Source organism: Chanodichthys erythropterus, chromosome 11 (genome assembly GCF_024489055.1).
Source record: "Chanodichthys erythropterus isolate Z2021 chromosome 11, ASM2448905v1, whole genome shotgun sequence".
Taxonomy (NCBI): domain Eukaryota; kingdom Metazoa; phylum Chordata; class Actinopteri; order Cypriniformes; family Xenocyprididae; genus Chanodichthys; species Chanodichthys erythropterus.
The window spans coordinates 26,307,317-26,327,888 of NC_090231.1; the positions used below are offsets into that span (position 1 = coordinate 26,307,317).

Sequence of the window (20,572 nt, forward strand, 5' to 3'; positions counted from 1 at the left end):
CTTTTAACTGAAAGTAACTTGTACCGACAGATAAAAATATGACTGTGCCACTGTTTTGTCTCAAGATGCACACCAGTAATGTTTTTTTTTTTTCTAGTGAACGTTTATTAAAACCTACTTAAATGCCCTAATTAAACTAAGGCTTAATCCTGGTTTAGGCTAAGCCCCGTCTGTAAAACCGGGCCCATATGTGTTACACAATTACCTGTATACATATACGCTACAAGTTATGAATCAGTGTGTCAAACCATGATTCGGATTGCGTGTCAAACCGCCAAAACTGCTGAAATCACGTGACTTTGGCGCTCCGAACTGCTGATTCACCACGCTGATTCATTATGCTCCGAAGCTTCATGAAGCAGTGTTTTGAAATCGGCCATCACTATATAAGTCCTTATTTAGTTTTTTTGGTGCACCAAAAATATTCTTGTCGCTTTATAATATTAATATTGAAGCACTGTACTCACATGAACTGATTTAAATATGTTTTTAGTACATTAATGGATCTTGAGAGAGGAAATGTCATTGCTGGCTATGAAGGCCTCACTGAGTCATCGGATTTCAACAAAAATATCTTAATTTGTGTTCAGAAGATAAACGAAGGTCTTACGGGTGTGGAACGGCATGAGGGTGAGTAATATGGTGAGAAGCTTCAAAACGCTCTACACGATCCCAGCCGAGGAATAAGGGTTTTATCTAGCAAAACAATCGGTCATTTTCTTTTTTTAGAAAAAAAGTATGTACTATTTAATCACAAATGCGTGTCTTGCACTAGCTCTGCGATGTGCATCCACAACTTCACGCATTACGTAACCATGTTGGAAAGGTCACGTGTGATGTAGGTGGAAGTACCTACCCAGTGTTTACAAAGCAAACGTGCAAAGAGCCAAATGCCCTTTACAAAAAAAAAAAAAAAAAAAAAAAAGGTAAAAAAGTCGGATGATTTTGAAGTTGGAGGGTCGGTACTTCCACCTACGTCACACCTTTCCAATGTGATTACATAATGCACATCGCAGAGACCCTTATTCCTCGGCTGGGATCGTGTAGAGCCCTTTGAAGCTGCATTGAAAATGTAATTTGGACCTTCAACCCGCTGGTAACCATTGAAGTCCACTATATGGAGAAAAATCCTGTTTTCCTCAAAAACCTTAAAGGGTTAGTTCACCCAAAACAATGTGAAATCAGACATTTTAACAATGTCTTTAATACATTTCTGGACCTTGAATGACGGTAATTAAGTTGTTTTTTTTTTTATGGGGGATTAAAAAAACCTTGGATTTCATCAAAAAAATCTTAATTTGTGTTCCGAAGATGAACAAAGGTCTGACGGGTTTGGGACGACACAAGGGTGAGTAGGCATACTTAATGATAGAAATGTCTTTTTGGGTGATCTTACCCTTTAATTTCTTTTCGACAAAAGAAAGAAAGACATGAACATCTTGGATGACAAGGGGGTGAGTCATTTAATTCTGAAGTGAACTAATCCTTTAAGATGAGGAGTGGAACTTTATTTATTTATTTTTATTTTTTTATGAATTTGTTTTTTCTTTATGGTGGGGGTGGGGTGTGATTTGAACGTGTTATTGAATTGAAGATAAGCTAACAAAATAATACATTTTCTTCTGTTCTAGTACTCCTGTGCTTTTAACAAACACCATAAACTGGACACGGTTGTTTCTAAATTTCTTTAGCCAAATAATTCGGCTAAAAATGAGTGCATATGAAAAATGAATATTATTGTTTTCTGACCTCAGTAGTTTTAGTAATTTTTCAGTATTTTTTTAAAACCTTTTTTTAAACTTTAAAAGTATTTTAACTATTCAGTTCATCAGTCGTAATCAGGTATATTGACAATCAGGAAAATTAGATGAGTTCTTGGGAACGTCACACTGAATGGAACGTCGTCGCATAGCGACCAAGTAAACAGTGTTTCTGTGGACAGCAATGCCGCGGGTGAGGTGCTTTTCTTTCTTCACTCTTGAGGATCCTCTCTTGTAAAGTTATCAAAATGCGTCGCTGCTTATTTTGCGCCTCATAATTTAGAGAATGATGTCTTATTTTTCTCGCTAGTCGACGAGCTCTTGCTAGCTGTTATGGTCACTGTTCTTATTCAGTGAGTTGTAGTAGGTATCAGTTGCCATGGTAAACAATTGTCCGCCATATCAACGACACATTCGCAACTTCTCGTAAGCTCTTTGTAGTCTAATCTCTGTGTTCATATCTCTGTGAGACACAGGTGTAAGATAAATTGACGCTGTAAAGTAAACTGTATAATAGTGACTTAAAATGACTTTTATGAGGCTGGTGACTAAAATTCTTTTCTGCTTTACGAATTTAGTCCTGCTCATCTAATCATGTAATCATTATCATCATCATCATATCAACATAATCTGCTATTGCTGTGGTACTCATAAATCACTCATGTATGACGCAAGGTTTAATTTAACAACATGCAATCTTCTCATAAAATAGAAACTTGCTGTAAGACACAGAGTCTCAAATTCCCAGACTCGCCATATCAATATCACAGACTTCAGCGCTGCTCTTGAACACACAGTTTAAGTTTAAAGGTTCGTTTGAACTGGGTTGAAAGCATTGGATTAGAAGTTGTCTCAGAAGGCCATTAGGGTTAGGGTTAGGCTCTATAGGAAAACCAAGTCAATGTAAGAAAATAAAATAAATAAATAAATAATTGTAAAGTGTACACCATGTCATGAAATGACATGTATAGGTAAAAACAATGGGATTTTTTTAAATCACCAATCCATTTTTAGGCTTCAGGATTGTTTTTAACCAAACTTTGTATAAAGATGATTCTCAACTATGTTATGAAAGATATAGTGGAATTAATTGATGTACCAGCAATATGTGGGTAAATTGGCCATACATTGGTTTTCCCATTCAATACAATGTATCTATACACTGTATCTAATTTGCATATTCTTGGAGCAACATGCAATGAAAAAAGAAGTGTAATAATGGGAGAAGTAATTGGCAACATTTTCATAATAATATAGTTCCGTCATGAAACTAACTGAGCGCTGATTGGTTCTTTCTATGCCGCGGCACCAGCCAATCAGAAGTAATTCCAAATCCACGCAACCATATATATCGTACCCTAGCCTGCGATCAACAAGCTGCGCAATGTAAAGCGCTGGTTTCCCTCCTCCTCCTCAGCGCCACCTGTAGAGATCTGCTACAGGGTTCTACCATTCTTGCAGCAGCCTTTTCCTTGTTTTATTTGACTAAGCTGAACAAATTTGTATTTGCTCAGCAGCAGCAGCAACAGCAGCAGCAGCAGCAGCGTAGCAGATCTCGTACGCCAAAATCAAGCCATGTATGCTTCATGCCCCATGCCTATAAATGCTGGTTGAATTTAATCCACTCCGAGAGTTGTCTTGATTGAACTAATAATTAATAGGAATATTGATATATAATTTATTTCCCTATTCACTTGTTGTATCTCCTAAAATGCCTGATAAACATGATTTAAGTCCTGGTATCCTCTACAGGGGTCATGTATGAAATCAATGTTTCGTAACAGAAAGTCATATTTTGATTTGAAACCCCTTAACATTTTCCTGAAATGTTGATTTATAACAAACAATTTGAAAATAAATTTATTTAAATAAATATTTTAAATAAATTTAAAATCAATAAATTTGAAATGATAAGATATGATTTCCATAAGAGTGCTAATTTTAATTTTCAGTCATATTTAAAGACCAAGAAGTTGTTGTTATCATGGCGAAACCTTTAAAAATTTGGTATCTCTGCAAAGCCCTGAATGTGCTCTTTACAGGACATCCAGACTTAAAACTGTGACATGTATCAGAGAAAATCACTAAAATATAATGTCCACTACATAGGACAAAAGTCTATTTCTGGGTCCCAGGAGGATATGATCACAAATATTCATTATATTACTGTGGATTTATTGTTGTTGTTTTTTTGCCAGTGACTGATTATTTTTCAAGGGCTCTTAAATGTATGACATTGACTGATATTTATTATCTGTCTTCTTAACTGAGTTTGACCACTCCATGTTCCGTAGGGATTCGGCTATAAAGCAGAGAGCAGGAGACTGACTCTAGCAGCAGTAGCACTACAGGACCATATCACACGAAGCGTTCCTATTCAAAACATTCCCCATAACCTCCCCATATCAGACACTTCTTGTCCCGCTGGTTGTGGGGCTGCACATGTTAGAAGGAGGCACAAAAACCACAACACAAGGCAGAGAGTCAGATATCCTGAGTGGACACAAGGACAAGAGGAGAGAGAATATGTGCTGGATCATGCCCCTCCACCTCTGACTCTTGGTAGGCTGCAATCATGGTGCTTTATGCTGAAATTTTGTTGAAACCTCGCAGTGGCTAATATGCAGTTGTTGATGATGATGCAGCCCAGAGGATGGGTCTGGTGGCAGCTCCCTCAAGAAGACTAACAGCAGAGGAGTGGGCAGAGGTCAAAACCAGGTCCATCCAGGAGGGAGACTCAACCCAGCCCTGTGTGATATGCAGGGAGGAGTTTCGTCTGCAACCACAGGTAACTGCCCTTAGAGGCGTCATGCCCATTCACATGCCACCATAGACTTTAAGGCAAGTGGAATTTGAATGCAACTTCCAGATGGCAAAAAATAAATAAATTTACATTTGATTGTTAAGTTCCAAAGTTATTGAAGGTATAAAATTAAAAGTGCCTCATATTGAAACCAAAAATATGCCATTTAGCCTATGTGATTAGTGGGGGAATCCAAACAAAATTTTCTATGAAAACATGACAATGTTCTTTGGCCTGCAACAGCCGATGCTGTCACTACAGGTGCGACCATGAGTATAAAAAGGCACCTGTGAAATACGTCATCCACTTCTTGTCTGAAGGATACATGGACCTTGGCATAGGATACCTGAAGCATGGCAAAGGGAAGCAGCGTCTCGGTTCCTATCTCAGGGAACCATGGTTACAAGTGTAATCTGAGATGTTCCCTTTCAAATGGGAACTCATGCTGCGTCCCCTAGAAGGTGCTATGGGGAACCGAATACCCACGCTGCAATGCTGAAGGGTTGATGTCTTAATGGGTGACATAAGTCTCAAAGGAGTCCCCATCCCACAGTTACATGCCAGCGGCTGTCATGACCGATTCCATACTGCCAGAGCCCGAGATAGTCAGGCTCTCAGAGAGCCTAACCACTCGGAACTACTGTTCAGACAGAAACTGTAAGGGCTGAAGCTTCAAACACTGGCTCTCAAAGCTGTCTCTTGTAGTCAGTCTCGTGAATGCATCATACCTAGTGCATCCAGCTAGAAGAGCCGACAGCATTTCACTTAAATCTGCGTCCCACATCCCTTGAGAATGGGGAATGAGAATGCTTTGACTAATGTGTATTATCCTTGTATTGAATAACTGGCAACCTAAGGATGGGGGAGAGACAGTATGTTTGATGTCACAAACCTTTACGTGAGTTTCACACACAGCAGACATTTCAAGGCTTTCACACAGTAGAAATGAACGGGACAAAAGCCAAAGCATGTCGCTTATAAGTCTACATGTCCTGCTTGTCTCTGTGTGAATGAATTTGTCTTCTACACAAACTCAAACACATGTGACACTTCATGTTACATGACCTTCAGTCACTTCAGAGCTTTCTTCACCATTTCATTTGGAAAAACACGACAAACTGCCAAAATAATATGGTGATAAGCATATTTGTGAACTGATATTAGGCTAATATTGTAGATCTACTGTTGTGTTTTGCTCAATATGATATTAAGTGGCAGATCAGATCTGCAGCTGAATATAGTAATTTATGTTTTCTGTCCCAGAAAAAAAAACCTAAAAAACTATGTGGAGGACACAAGATCATTTAATAATTATAATATGACCGTGTGGTGAATCTATGAACCTAACTCATATTTAAACAACTATCGCTTTTAATTGTTGGCCAGATTAAATGACAGAGAAAAGAAAATCGGACATAAATTTTGGCTGTATTATTTGTGTCATACAGTTGTATCTCCTCATCTGTCATATTTTTTATCTTCATTCAAGGTATGATGTTCCTGCAGTATGTTCTGTTGGTCAGCAGATGCCCCCACTTTTTCCTACATATACACATGTAGACAATCTCACTTTTTAGGGTCCTGTAACTCTTCAAATTTACCATAACTAGCTGTAACTAGCTGTTTTGTGAATGAAGTAGCAGTCAGTTAGGTCAGTGTGAGAGGTCAACAAGCTATTTACAGCTTCCCAATTCTCTTTTAAGATGCCAATCTCCCTAAGAATGCTGGGAAAAAAAGACCAGATGTTCAGAGCAACAGAGTCAACAAAGTTGCCTTAGTCACATGTAAATATTAGTTTGAGCATGTGTCTATATGTGCGTGTTAATTAGATTTCAGAGTTTAATAAAAAGTTTCACATTTCACCAAGATGTGACCAAAAAGACCAAAAAGTAGAACATTTTAATTAGGAAGCAATAATATTTAATATTAATATATATTTCATATTATATATTAGAATATTATTTTGTAGTATTTATTTGTAACAAAGTTAAAGGTTCAGGGAAGGAGGAGGCGGGAAATGGTGAACATTCAAAGTAAATTTAATTAAAAGATAAACAAACAACAACAATACGAAAGTAAAGCGGCAGCCCCTCACAGATGACTGCCTTATATAAACATATTAAAAAAACAACATAAATAGTCCATGCTTTTTCATCAAAATTGTTTGTGGACAAGCGAAAAAAAGTTGAGCCTTACTCACTTGATGTGTTATATAATCATGTCTAAAACCCACATATACAAGCTTTTCAAAGAACAAACAGGATGTGTGATACTTGATTACCTTATAAAAAATATACCAGCAAACTGGATTGATATGCATATAGAAAATTATAGCGGCTGTTAGTGAAGGATAAATTACATTTTTGACTGCTGGTATATATATATTATATATATATATATATATATATATATATATATATATATATATATATATATATATATATATATATATATATATATATATATATATATATATATATATATATATAAAGCACCATCACTTGGATTAATTTCCTTAATCTTTTTAAAATTTTTAATAAGAGGTTTAATAATAGCCAGCTTAAAAGTTGTTGGTACGTATACTAGTGATAAAGATGAATTAACGATATTAAGAAGAGGATCTATGACCTCCGGAAGCATCTCTTTCAATAGCTTAGTCGGTATAGGGTCTAACATACATGTTGTTGACGATTTAAAGTTTAGACAATTCTTTCTCTACTAAAGCAGTAAATGAATTGAATTTTTCCTCAGGGACACTACAATGCACTGTCTGACGTGATACTGTAGTAGACGGTTGCATGGTTATAATTATTTCTCTAATATTATCAATTTTGCAAGTAAAGAAGTTCATAAAGTCATTACTGCTGTGCTCTTTGGAAACATCAGAAGTTGAAGCTTTATTTCTTGTTAATTTAGCCACTGTATCAATAAATACCTAGGGTTGTGTAGGTTTATTTTCTTCTAAGAGTTTTGAAAAATAGGCAGATCTAGCAGTTTGTAAGACCTTTTTGTACTCAATCATTCTCTCTCTCCACAAAATGTGAAATACTTCTAGTTTTGTTTTCTGCCAGCTGCGCTCCATTTTTCTAGCTGCTGTTTTTAGGGCCCGAGTGTGCTCCTTGTACCATGGCTTTGGATTAATTTCCTTAATCTTTTTTAAATGCAAAGGAGCAACTGAGTCTAATGTGCTGGAAAAGACAGAGGCAGTAGTTTCTGTTGCAACATTGAGGTCTTCTAAGCTGTCTGGTATGCTAAAGCGATGAAACTGATCAGGAAGATTATTTATAAAGCGATCTTTAGTGGTAGAAGTGATGGTTCTACCATATTTATGGCAGGGAGGCAGTTTAGCCACCTTGACTAATTGTAGTATACACAAGACTAGATAATGATCTGAGATGTCGTCACTCTGCTGCAGAATTTCAGCAGCATCAAAATCGATTCCATGTGACAATATTAGATCTAAAGTATGATTACGACACGTGTTGTCTAACACCAATAGAGTTTAGCATGTCTGCAAATGCCAATCCCAATGAGTCTTTTTTATTATCTACATGGATATTAAAATCACCAACAACAATGACTTTATCTGCAGCTAGTACTAACTCCGATAGAAAATCAGCAAATTCTTTAATAAAGTCTGTATGGTGTCCCGGTGGCCTGTATACAGTAGCCAGCACAAATGTCAACTTGCATAATGTTACGTAAAGCACCATCACTTCGAAGGAACTATATTTGAAAGACTTTTGACTAATACTGTAAATATTACTATAAATTACAACAACACCTCCCCCTTTGCCTTTCTGACGAGGATTGTGTTGATAATCATAACCTTGAGGACTAGACTCATTTAAAGTAATGTAATCATCCAGTTTTAGCCAAGTTTCTGTCAAACACAGCACATCTAGATTATTGTCTGTGATAATATCATTTACAATAATTGATTTTGAAGAAAGGGTCTAATATTTAACAACCCAAGCTTTATCATTTGTTTATCATTATTATCTCTATTTTTTATTTGTTGAACATCAATTAAAATTTTACCATTAAATGGGTTTGGAAGGTTTTTTTTGTTTTTACTAATTCGGGGTACAGACACAGTCTCTATGTGATAATATCTAGGTGTAAGAGTTTCTACACTCTAAAAAATGCTGGATTAAATATGGACAAAACCAGAGATTGAGTTGTTTTCACCCAGCCATTTTTTTCAACCAAATTTGGATTTATTTTTTTAGCCAGCAATATAGTAATATAGTAAAAGGCATGTTTTTGCTCACCCCCAAATAGGGGTAAATTTGTGGGGTATTTTAAACTGAAACTTGACCAGACCAGACTTATATTACATCTTGTGAAAGAGGGCATAATATGTGTCCTTTAACCCAACCTGCTGGGTTTGTCCATATTTAACCCAACTTGGGTTGTTTTTAACCCAGCATTTTTTAGAGTGTATGTGTTGGGAATTATCTGACTTCTATTACGTGAGGCAGCTAGCAGATGGTCGGTTTAGCCAGTCTGTCTTCTTCCTGATCTGGGCCCCAGTTTGTCATGTTTCAGCTCTAAGACTATGTTCCATATGACTAGAGAGAAGAGCAGCACCATCCTGGGAGGGATGAATACCATTTCTTTTCAACAGGTCATGTCTGCCCCAAAAACTTTTCAAATTGTCTATGAAACCTATATTATTTTGCGGACACCACTTAGACAGCCCGCCATTGATTGATGATAATCTGCTAACTATCTCATCACTCCAACGAACAGGAAGGGGACCAGAGCAAATTACTTCTCCTGACATTGTAATTGCGAGTTCACACACCTCTTTAATGTTAATTTTAGTGATCTCCGACTGGCGAAGTCGAACATCATTAGTGCTGACGTGAATAATAATTTTAGAGTATTTACAATTAGCATTAGCCAGCACTTTTAAATTTGCTTTGATGTCAGGTGCTCTGGCTCCCGGCAAACATGTGACTATGGGGGCTGGTGTCTCTATTTTCATATTCTGTGTAATAGAATCGCCAATAACTAGGGCATTTTCAACAGGATTCTCAGTGGGTGCGTCACTGAGTGGGGAGAACCTGTTTGATGTTCTTATTGGAGCGGAAGAGTGGTGTTTTCCGCGGCTAGGCCGCCTCACCGTTACCTAAGTGCCCTGCTGCATGGGCTCTACAGCCGGAACCGAACAATGTACAGAGTTCACTAAGCTAGCCACATCCAAAACAGTATCTGAAGCCCCTGCATTCTTACTATCCTCAATTAAAGTTTGGATGTGTGTCTCTAATTCTGAGATTCTCTCTGTCAGCCTGACTATTTCCCTACATTTATGACATGTAAATCCCTTGTCGCTGACAGAGAGAGCTATGCTGAACATCTTGCAAATGGAACATGAGACAATGCTGGGAGAGGATGACATGACTCACAGTGTTTGTAGACTGATCCGAGTTACCACAGCTGTTTGATGAAAGCGTTGAAAAGGGAGTGCGCGAGAGACTGATGACAAGTTAACAAGCTAGCGAGATGCAAAAGTGTTGTAACAGCGATTTAGATTCAAAGATTACAAGCTAGCGATGTCAGATTAATGTGGTAGGCAATATTATATGTAAGGTAATAATAATATAAGCAACAACGGAAAAAATGCAAAGCTATACGGAGTTACAGACGCAAACCAGTCTGAGCAGCGAGGCAGACAGGAGCAATCCCTAATAATAGGGCTGGGACAATAAATCCGTTCTTGATTTGCGATACGATTCTGGATTGAGCATGATATTGCTCATATATTTCCAAGTATATGATACAGTTTTCATGCTTCAGGTCAATCATATATTCATGGAGAAAAAAAAATCAGTTTGAACGAGAAAAGCGATATCATTGTCATAGTATTATTTCAATGGTTAAGGGGATTTCCCATTACAGGGACAGCTCTGGTCAGTGGATTGATATAAAGCGTCAGATTCAGCTTCATCCCGGAGCAACTTTGCTTGTCGGTTGCGCCTTATAAGTTGTTGTTCAAAGTTCAAATATTTTCCTGGTTTACAACCTTGCTTCATTCCAGAATGAATCAGTATTTTTTTATTGGATGGTCTAACTCACTCTTAAAGTCAGTCCTTTGCCACCACCTACTGGCATAACTATGGAACCTGAACTGTAGTTGTTGATAAACCCCTCCCCCCATCAGACCCTCTTTGGCAAGTATGCAACATTATAATATAAAATATTGTTTATTGAACAATAATAGCCATTATAAACTTTGTACTATATATTATAAAATAAGCTTTTAATTTGTGTTTTGGATACCTTAAATCTGTAATTTGAGTGAAGAAAAATGCTTAAAAAAAACAATATTTTTAGTGCAAACAAGTCATTAAATTGCAATATAATTAATTTGTTTTCATTTTAGAGTTGCTCCCTAAAATAGTCAGGACTGCATGTTTAATGATTTTTCTTCTGATGTTTGTATAGGTCCTACTCTCCTGTTCCCATGTATTTCACAAAGTAAGTCACCACAGATCCTTCCAACATCATGAATTGGCATGGAGGCTTTAATAACACCTTATAGAAATCACTCTGAGTTAGTGATTTAGTCCATTTGTGCCACAAATTTCAGGTGTGTCTGAAGTCTTTTGAGAAGTTCTCAGGCAGGAAGAGCTGCCCGATGTGTAGGAAGGAGCAGTATGAGACAAGGGTGATCTATGATGGTGCTCGGCTCTATCGAGAAAAGTGTGCTCTCAGGTAAAGATGTAGAAGTTCACGAGGGTGGACAATCTACATCCATCTAAATAGCTCCCAGGTCTCTTAAATGAACCTGTAACTGTTTTCTTGTGTTTTGTTTTTCTCCTTTTTTTAAAATCTCAGAATACAGGCTTTCTGGCGTGGCTACCTTGTTCGCAAATGGTACAGCAACATAAGGAAACACGTGCCTCCAAAAGACCAACAATTAAGACGAAGATTCTTTGAAAAAAAGGTAACATTAATTGAGACATTTATGACAGTTTTAGTGCTGATTGACACTTCATTCTGTTCTATACAATAGCATTTTAAGTTTATCAAATTGGTCTTGTTTATACCTAATATTAAGATGAATCTTGGTCAATTGGATCACAAGTAGACGACACTAAATACATGTCTAAATCATTTTGAGCTTGTCCACTTGTTATCACTTCCAGAGGTAGTTGAAAACGCTCCTCTCTGTGTGTTTTTCTGTCGTCTCCGGTCATGTTCATATGTAAATTGCGTAAGCTTATTTCATCCATTGGATCAAAAGATCTGAAAAACCTCATACATTTACCCACCCATAGACCCTCCCCTCGACAAAATCAGGACAGAAGTGGTCGAAAGTGGACAAAAGAGGTGTAAACAGGAATGTGTCTCCCTCGCCTGCTTGTGATCGGATAGACCAAAACGTGTCTTAATAAACAGGGTCTTCGATTATTATATCGTTCATATATTTACAATATTTTAAACTTTTCTCGTCCATCTGGTAACTTTATAATTTGTTATTGATAATGCTTGCAAGATGATTTTGTACAAGATTTGTGAGATTAGAAATTAAGGCTCGTACACTTTTCTTTCTTTCTTTTAAGCCTTTTTGTGTTATTTTCCATGGCAGTTTCGTGAACCCTTTGACCATTCAGAGTGCAGGATACTGATAGCAGGTGAAAGTGGTTAGAAGCTGTTGGTCAGGGACTTCACTGACACAGATGTCTGTTCCTGCAGCCCCCTCATTATCCCACACAGATGTCCCCATGCATTAGCCCAGGGAAAGCAAAGGTTGCCATCTAGTGAGGCAGCAACTGTCAAGTCTTGGTTACAGTTCTGGAACTGACAGCAGTATTACAGACTCCAAGCAGTACAAGCCATATTCTGAAATTGCTTTGAAGAACGGAGTGTTCTTATGTAAAAGCATACAGATATATGCATTGACCCCTTTGACAGTATTGTAGGTTTGTGGGTTGTCAAATAAATAATGAATATTTACTCTTTTTTTACATTTGTCTACTACTATGGACTCAGTACTGTTCAGCTGTGATTGCTGAACAACTAATATCCAAATGCTCTCTTAGAAAGTAAGTCAGTTTATAGTGGCAGGAATGGCAGTCAGAAGGGAAAATGATCTACATTTACATAACTATTCATTTAGCAAACAGTTTATCCAAAGCTTGCTAAATGTTTTAAAAGAAAGCTAAAACATGTTTTATACTATTATAGCAAATTATTTTTTGAGCATTCTATGTATTATGGTCTTTCATTTGTACTTGGTTTTCATTTTAATTTTTACAGTATGCATTTTATGTATACTCATTTTATCTTTTATTATCATTATAAAGTGGGTATCATCTTTTATCTTATATTATATTAATTATGGTATTTTTACTTATTTTAAATGTGGAGTACTTGATGCTTATTGTATTTTTTGTAATATTGTAAAAGCACTGCACTTCCTGTATGGCAGGTGCTATACAATTAAAGTTTATTATTATTATTATTATTAAATCAACTTAGTGTTTTCAAGGTATACATTTGATCATTTTTTGTGTTCCCTAGAAATCAGACCCATAATCTTGGTGTTGCTAGTGCCACGATTTAGCATTGGCAAAATATTATTTGGCATGTAACTTGTGAATGAGTTAATAGTGTATTTCTAGCGTTTGTCTGTGTTTCTCTGGACCTTTGGCACACCGGGAAGCAGTTAACCAGCTAAACAATATGGAACAAAAGAGAGAAAGAATGTAGTATGCTTATCACTTTGCTTTTAGATAGGTTTTCAATCAACTCGTCGCTCTTTTTCCCCTCAGGTACCTCACTAAGTCAACATATTAGAAAGTTAAATTGGTGACATTAAGATAGATTGTACCTGCCCTCTCTTTTGCTTGAATGTGAGGAGGCAGAGTTCACATTGCCAAGTGTTGTTTGTCCTTCTTTAGGAAGGTCTACGTTTGAACTCTGTGGAACGCTTAACGTCTGTTTAATTACTGATCAAATACAGCTATAAAGAAACCACTGATGTCATTCAGTGCAATAGCCGCCACAGGATGTGCGTGCGTACCTGTGCATGCTTAATCTTGCAGGTCAATTTCTGGGATTGTCCAAAAATGTTCCTTTATACATCCATTTATATTGCTATTGATCTGGCTGTTAACATCTTTTCACTGTCAGTGTAAGATTCAGAATTGATTTACGTTACGATGGAACATCAGTTTGCCTTGTCAAGTCTGTCTGAAACCCATTTTCATGCCTTTTATTTTCTTAATCAGTTTCAGGAGATGAACGACATATTGGTGCAGTCATGCAGCACAGACGTGGAAGCGTTCCTGAACGATATCGATCGCTCTGTGGCCATGAGCCACGAAATCCTGCGCCGCTTTGACGTCAAGCACACAAGTGTTTCTGAAATGGAGGATAAGGACTGGCTGGAAGCTCAAGAGAAGGTTTGCGATAATGCCGCTGCTCCTTCACCTACACATGCAGACGGAGACTGAAATACCAGTGTACCTTTATAAAAGAGCAGCTCATCAATGCCTCTAATCCCTCTCTGCAGTCGCTCCTCGGTCCTGCCCTTAGCCCGACATGCCGCCACCTGTCCCAGAGCGCTCGAGCCGCACTAGCAGCACAGATGTTCCAATTCAACAGTATCAAACCCTCCATGAGATGATTGTTTACCTTGCTAATGAATGAGTGGAAATAATCCACTATGTTTACTAAAAAACACAAGCTGTGCGGATAGTGCACGCCTAGCCTTTCATTACATGCAAGCTGAAGAAAAGCTTTGGCGTTTCAGTGGGCCTCATTGTTATTGTGTTGAGGCAGCTAATGGCGGTGATCCACTAAAAAAGGAAACGCTCATTTTTTATCTTCTGGATGAGAGGTCGGGCAGATAGACTCAAACCTAGAGTTAGCAGAGTTCAAGTCAGAACTAACCCATTCCCACCCAGACAAACACAGAGAACAATTATGAAATGTTCTTGTGCGAAGCAATTGGCCTTCGCTGAATAAAGGAAGCTGACAGTCAGTTAATGATTATGGCTGCACACCTACCTTCTGTTAGACTCAACTGAATTTCAACTGTGATACGAGCTGCATGCAGCGGTCATAAATCTGCTAATCATTTTCCCGATAGCGTAACAGGAAAACACTCTCACGGAACGAGGCGTGCCTGTTCACGACTGCGACATGAAACATCAGCAAATGTTCATTAATAAAATAAATTCAAGGGAGTAATAGAAGAATTTATTTTGATGATTAAATGCATATTAACAGTACACTACTGGTCAAAAGACTAGAATAATTAAGATTTTTTTATGCTATTAAAAGGAGTCTCTTATGCTCACCAACTGCATTTCAAAAATACAATGAAATCAGTAATACAATTTAAAATAACATTTTTCTATTTGGATATATTATAAAATGTAATTTATTCCCGTGATGGTAAATCTGAATTTTCAGCATCGTTACACCAGTGTCACATGATCCAGCAGAAAACGTTCTGATATGCTGATGATTTGCTGTTCAAGAAACATTTCTTATTGTTATTTCTTTTTATAATCAACTTTGAAAACAGTTGTGCTGCTTAATTCTTGTGTAAAATGAGATACACTTCCATTCAAAATTTAGGGGAATGATTTTATTTATTTATTTTTTTAAAGAAGTAATTACTTTTATTCAGTAAGGACACATTAAAGTGAACAAAAGTGACAGTAAAGATATATATAATGTTATAAAATATTTCTATAAACTTTTTCAACATTTAAAATAATAAGAACCGTTATTAATAATTGATTACCAATAGTAATCAATAATTTAGCAGCAAATCAGCATATTAGGATGATTTCTGAATGATCATGACACTGGTTATTGAAATAATGATGTTGAAAGATAGAGATGTCATCATAGGAATTATATTTTAAAATATATTAATAGAAAACCGTTATTTTAAATTATATAAATATTTTATATTACAACTCTTGCTGTATTTGTAATCAGCTTCGGCAAGCATAAGAGACTTTTCAAAAAATTATTCCAAACTTTTGAACGGTGGTGTATATACATAGATATTTGTCCCACAGTAAACCAGGGGACATCAAGAACAACTTGGCACCAAGCATGGTACACTAAGTTTCATTTAAATGGATACAGGTCAAAAGACATGTGATCAACAGATGCATATCAGCAATTGATCATCTTTGTATCTGAATAACTTTTAGTTGCTATTTTCAATCAGTTGCACCTACTAATGGCTGGTGTCAGTGTCATAGTGGCGCCTTACCAGCATAAATCATTGTGCATTTTGAATGGTTATAGTCTCTTAAACGTCAAGAATGGTCCCTGACACCATTTTATGGGTAGTGCACAATTAATGTTTTATCCTATTAGACCATTGGTTACATTTGCAAATGGATACTGTATGATATATACTATGTCGTTGACATTTTAGCACCTCATTGAAAGCAACTGGATGGGTATATATACACTATGCATTTTAAGGATTATCAGTGTAATTCTCACTTAAATCATTAGCAGGCAGCATTACTGTTTGTTCTCACATACTTAGTCTGATTACTCACTGATAATGTTTTCCACTGGGGAGCTCTTTCCTGGTACAGAAATACTTTTTTGAATTACACAAAAACCTACAAATTGACTCTACAAATGATTTTTTTTTTTGGTTCCATTAGGCTGTCCAGCGAGGTGTTCAGGACTGCGCCATTTGCCTGAACTGCTTAAGCTCACACAATGGCTCATCGAAGAAAGACAGAAACATCCTATTATTATCCTGTTCCCATATCTTCCACGAACCCTGTCTGCAGGCCTTTGAGCTTTTCTGCCAGGAGGCGAAACCCAAATGTCCTCTCTGCCGGTCACACTACGCTAAAATGCTTGTTTCTAATTGAAGCTCACTATAATTATTACATTGTCCTCCTGATGTTCTAGTGTATTTACTTAATGTAACAAATTAAACTTCCTCCACAACACACTTAAAGTCTGAATTTCTGGTTTTACATCATGATACGGTCCCCAAAAAAACTGTCAAAAGCCACAAACTTTATTGTAAACTGAATTGAAATACAAAGTAAACTAAAGAGAATCTGGACATTTTGCTTCACGAACATATGCAATTAAACACTAATGGGAGAAAAACATTCTCAAAATACATTCACACATGTAAAAGAAGCAACAGGCAAAAAAAAAAAAAAAAAAAAAAACTGAATTAATCTATCCCTTAGTGTTAAAGATGAGAATTCAAATGAGACCAGACATTTAACCTATGATTAACAAACAAGCGGTTTCAGTGTGTAGAGAGGCCACTGTCTAGTGAAACGTTGTCTGTCAGAGTTTAACAGACTGATGAACTGAAAATACCACAGCATCCTTGACTTAGTATAGTTTTGTAGCTTTTGTAAGAACAATGTTGTACAGACGATGGGAGGAAGATTGGAAAGAGATGAACAACTGAAGCAGAAAAACAGAATATGGAATGAATAGGCTTCTTTTTCTTTCACAGCTAATTCTAGTACATCACTGCAAATGCCTCTATTTTGAGAAACCCAACACCAACTGACACATCAGTCCTTGTGCTGCATAAAGTAGGACCAGGTGTGAAGCCCGGCACAGCAACATCCCTCAAAAAGCCAATTAAATAAAAACCAAAGAGTAGAATTTTGCATTTTGTCCACAGACAGTATTGATAGTTACTAATGACACAAGATGTTCTGGCATTACAAACTTTGTGCAGACAAACTTGACTTTAAAGTTTGATACAAATACACATACACAGAGACATACACAAGAGGAAAAAAACAAACAAAAAAAAACATTTAAAAAAAGCTTACTTCAAAATGACACAATTATTGACATAATACACTTCCCCAGATATTTTCTTACAAAATATTCTTTGTGCAAATCAACAGGAAGAAAAGGTATTTTACAAGTAACTTTGTTAAATCCATGACAATAAAAATACCAAAATAATGCATCATATTGAACCACAGAACCCACTGAGGTGTCAATTTTAAATGACCTTTTCACAGGCTTTGAATTCAGTGTCCCTCATGTGAATCCTTCAACTTTGCAGACACAAAATCCAATCTATTTCTTAAAATGTTTTCTGCCCAAACATTAATATTCCATATCAGTGCCCTGACAGGTTCTTTTGCCTTTGGCCAGTTTGCGTTTAAAGACCCACCCTGTCGTTTTGGTATGCTATATTATTGACAATCACAAGAGGGATTCACAGTGAATTAGTCAATAAAAAGGTACACACGCTAGCAATCTGTCTCACACTTTCACTCATTTGCACAACTCACACATGCACGGCACGTCTCCTCAATACCAGACAACAGGAGACAAAAACGAAAAAAAGCCTAGAAAGCCTGTTTAAGGCATCAGAGGTGATTTTTTTTTGTTTGTTTCTTTTTTTCTTTTTTCTTTTTTTTTTTTTACAATAAACAAATGCTGAGTGACTAGTTGTCTGGCCTTTTCCACAAAAAGCATAGTATGAATGAGGCTCGAGAGCCCGTTTCATATCTACATTCTACAAAAATAAAAAAAAGGAAATATACTGTATATACACGTAAATACATCATTTACATTAATGCGAGGCTTACCACTGGATGTCTAAGTAGCTTTACATCAAATCTTGTGAGAGAAATGACAGGAATGGCCTAAACAATAGTTTTGTCATCAATGGCCTGTTGCTTTTGTCGTCGGAATGGGAATGTTTGGAAACTGAAACTATACTGAACATATTGTACAATAATTGTGTGATCAGTAACATTTAAATAAAATTAAAATAATGTAAAAAATAATAATAATAATAATTCTATGACACTATTTCATAGCTACAAAGGAGACCCTTCAAAACGTTGTGCTGCTTTTTACATGTGTAATGACAACTGCCTCAGCCTGAACTTCACATTCATTTCACCACACAATAAGTTTATTATTAGGCGTGATGTGGCTCTGCAGTCCTGTTTTACTGCCTTTATATACAAGATCCTACATAATATAAGAGTGTAACCTCTAATCTGCCTACGCCAGTAATTCACTAGACCAAACAGGCTAAGTTAGCCTAAAATCCAGCAGGAGAGCGAGTGGAAAAACATTTATGTTCATGGATATGATAATCTGCCATTTGCAAAAAGCAAAGCAGCTTCAGGAACTACAGACTGGATGTTTGAAGGCTGTTTTGCTAGTGATGCTGAAACAAGACAAACAAGCTCTGCAGCGATAACCAAGTACAAAGGATGTATGTTACTGGTTATATGCTCCCTCATCAAGGGAAAAAAGCCCCAATCATTTTGTGTAGTACATGTAGCATAGCATAGTATCAAATGTGGAGGAAGTAGCAGCAGATTTAAGAACAGGAACAGGAAGCTTAATCCCAAGATTGTGCCTCACCTTCTCCCAAATATTTGGTGTATTTTTACTACTAAGACAACAGAGAGCATTTCTCTGCTGTCATTTCATTTTTGTTGCTTCCCTAATTCTAGACTACGGTACACTACAATCCATTGAATGTGTTAATTCATTGAGGTGATATTACCGAGTGACTGGCAGGTCGCAACATTCCTAAACACAATCTGCCGCAACCGATTCAAGTAAACACAATAAGCTGGTTGTTGGTAGTGACTCGAACCCATAATGTCCGACTCTAAACTTTGCCTACCGATGGAAACAAGAGCAGTTGCAGTGCAAGTAGAAATTTGGCAGGTAGGCTCCTCCACTGGTAGTAACATTCCAATACTACCCAGAATATGCCAACATTTTGAGTAAGGCACATGTTTGGGGAGTTTCCTTGTCGATTCCCATTACTTAAATTCTGTCGCATCCAACAAACCTGAATTGTCACAGTACAGCATGAGGAAACTAAAATCATAATGCTTCCTCATTTAAAATTGATCATCTTATAAATAATAATTGATCATGTATGCATAATTGAGTGTAAACATATTCAATGGCAGACACAGAATAGCAAGCTTTCAGATTACAAAACATACAAAATCTAAGCAAGAAATATGACAGATATGGACTATTCTGACAATCAAACGTTCAGAGTATTTGTCAGAATATTTGGCCATCACATTTTGCTTGTATATTATCATGAACTGACTTTGTAATGAGTGTCATTTTAATTAGAATCAGTCAATTTGGTGTTAAAACATTTGAAACTATATAAATGTTAAGTTACACTCACTGCAGCAATTTCTTTCCCAGTGCAAATTTCAAAGCTCTGCAATTCTTAAGGGAATACAGCCCTAAGATTACATGTAATGGTGTCTCTTGTGTCAATATTAAAAAAAAATTGTTTTTACGTGAACTGCTCTTGTGGCCTAAACCTGTTTAGAAATTCCATTTAACTTTACAAATTACTGATCAACAAGGGCACAAAATCTACAATAATTTAAGAGGAAAATGATATGCCCTATGCACATGAAATTCAATCAGCTTGGCAAACAGCTTAATATTTCAACTAATCAAAGAGAAAGTATAGATGATAATAATAATCCTCCATTGAAGGATTATGTCAAGAGATGTGCAGGTCATCAAAAAGAATACAATTTTTCACTTGAAAAGAAAGCATTTACAAACTGAACAACAAACAATGATAACCAAAATTAAATCACTGTGAATCTCAGACTTGTTTCAGATGGAAGCATACTGCAGTGAGTTTCAGTGGCATTGACTGCTCAGATGAGGTGATGGACATATTCTACACGTCAGGTGACACTAGAAGTATCTCACATTAACATCTATTCCTAATTATTATCCCTTTTCTATTTTTTTAGCCTTTGATGCTCTCTGACTGTATATTACTATACTATTAAAATGAAAAAGACAACTGTATACACATTCACGTGTTTGTGTGAGAATGTCCTGATGATTTTTCTCTCACAGAGTTTTCTGGTGCCCGTTGACAGCGTGTTTCCCTGACTCTGCATCCGTTGTGTTGTTTGACAGATTCAATTTATCCAGACCTGAAACCCCAAAAATTTGACAGATTTAGATTTTATCTCTTCTTTTT

At 36.6% G+C, this 20,572-nt stretch overlaps 2 protein-coding genes across 2 annotated transcripts in view; one reads left to right on the forward strand and one right to left on the reverse strand.

Annotated features, from left to right (window-relative positions):
* Window positions 1-1,944: 1,944 nt before the first annotated feature.
* Window positions 1,945-17,989, forward strand: rnf32 (ring finger protein 32). Its single transcript, XM_067402157.1, has 8 exons — window positions 1,945-1,953; window positions 4,055-4,322; window positions 4,406-4,548; window positions 11,017-11,049; window positions 11,162-11,286; window positions 11,410-11,518; window positions 13,809-13,982; window positions 16,227-17,989. The coding sequence occupies exons 1-8, from the start codon at window positions 1,945-1,947 to the stop codon at window positions 16,440-16,442; spliced, it is 1,077 nt and encodes a 358-aa protein (XP_067258258.1). The 3' UTR covers window positions 16,443-17,989.
* The window catches only part of lmbr1 (limb development membrane protein 1), a 41,926-nt gene continuing 38,050 nt past the window's right edge, over window positions 16,697-20,572 (reverse strand). Inside the window, exon 17 of the mRNA XM_067402156.1 lies at window positions 16,697-20,525. Within this exon, the coding sequence (XP_067258257.1) occupies window positions 20,440-20,525 (86 nt within the window). The 3' untranslated portion in view covers window positions 16,697-20,439. The remainder of the gene's footprint in view (window positions 20,526-20,572) is intronic.

Excerpts from the sequence above, each read along its gene's own strand:
- rnf32 (XM_067402157.1), top strand. Across the intron at positions 4,323-4,405 it reads CCCTCCACCTCTGACTCTTG|CCCAGAGGATGGGTCTGGTG; the intron begins GTAGGCTGCAAT and ends ATGATGATGCAG. Across the intron at positions 11,519-13,808 it reads GAAGATTCTTTGAAAAAAAG|TTTCAGGAGATGAACGACAT; the intron begins GTAACATTAATT and ends TTTCTTAATCAG.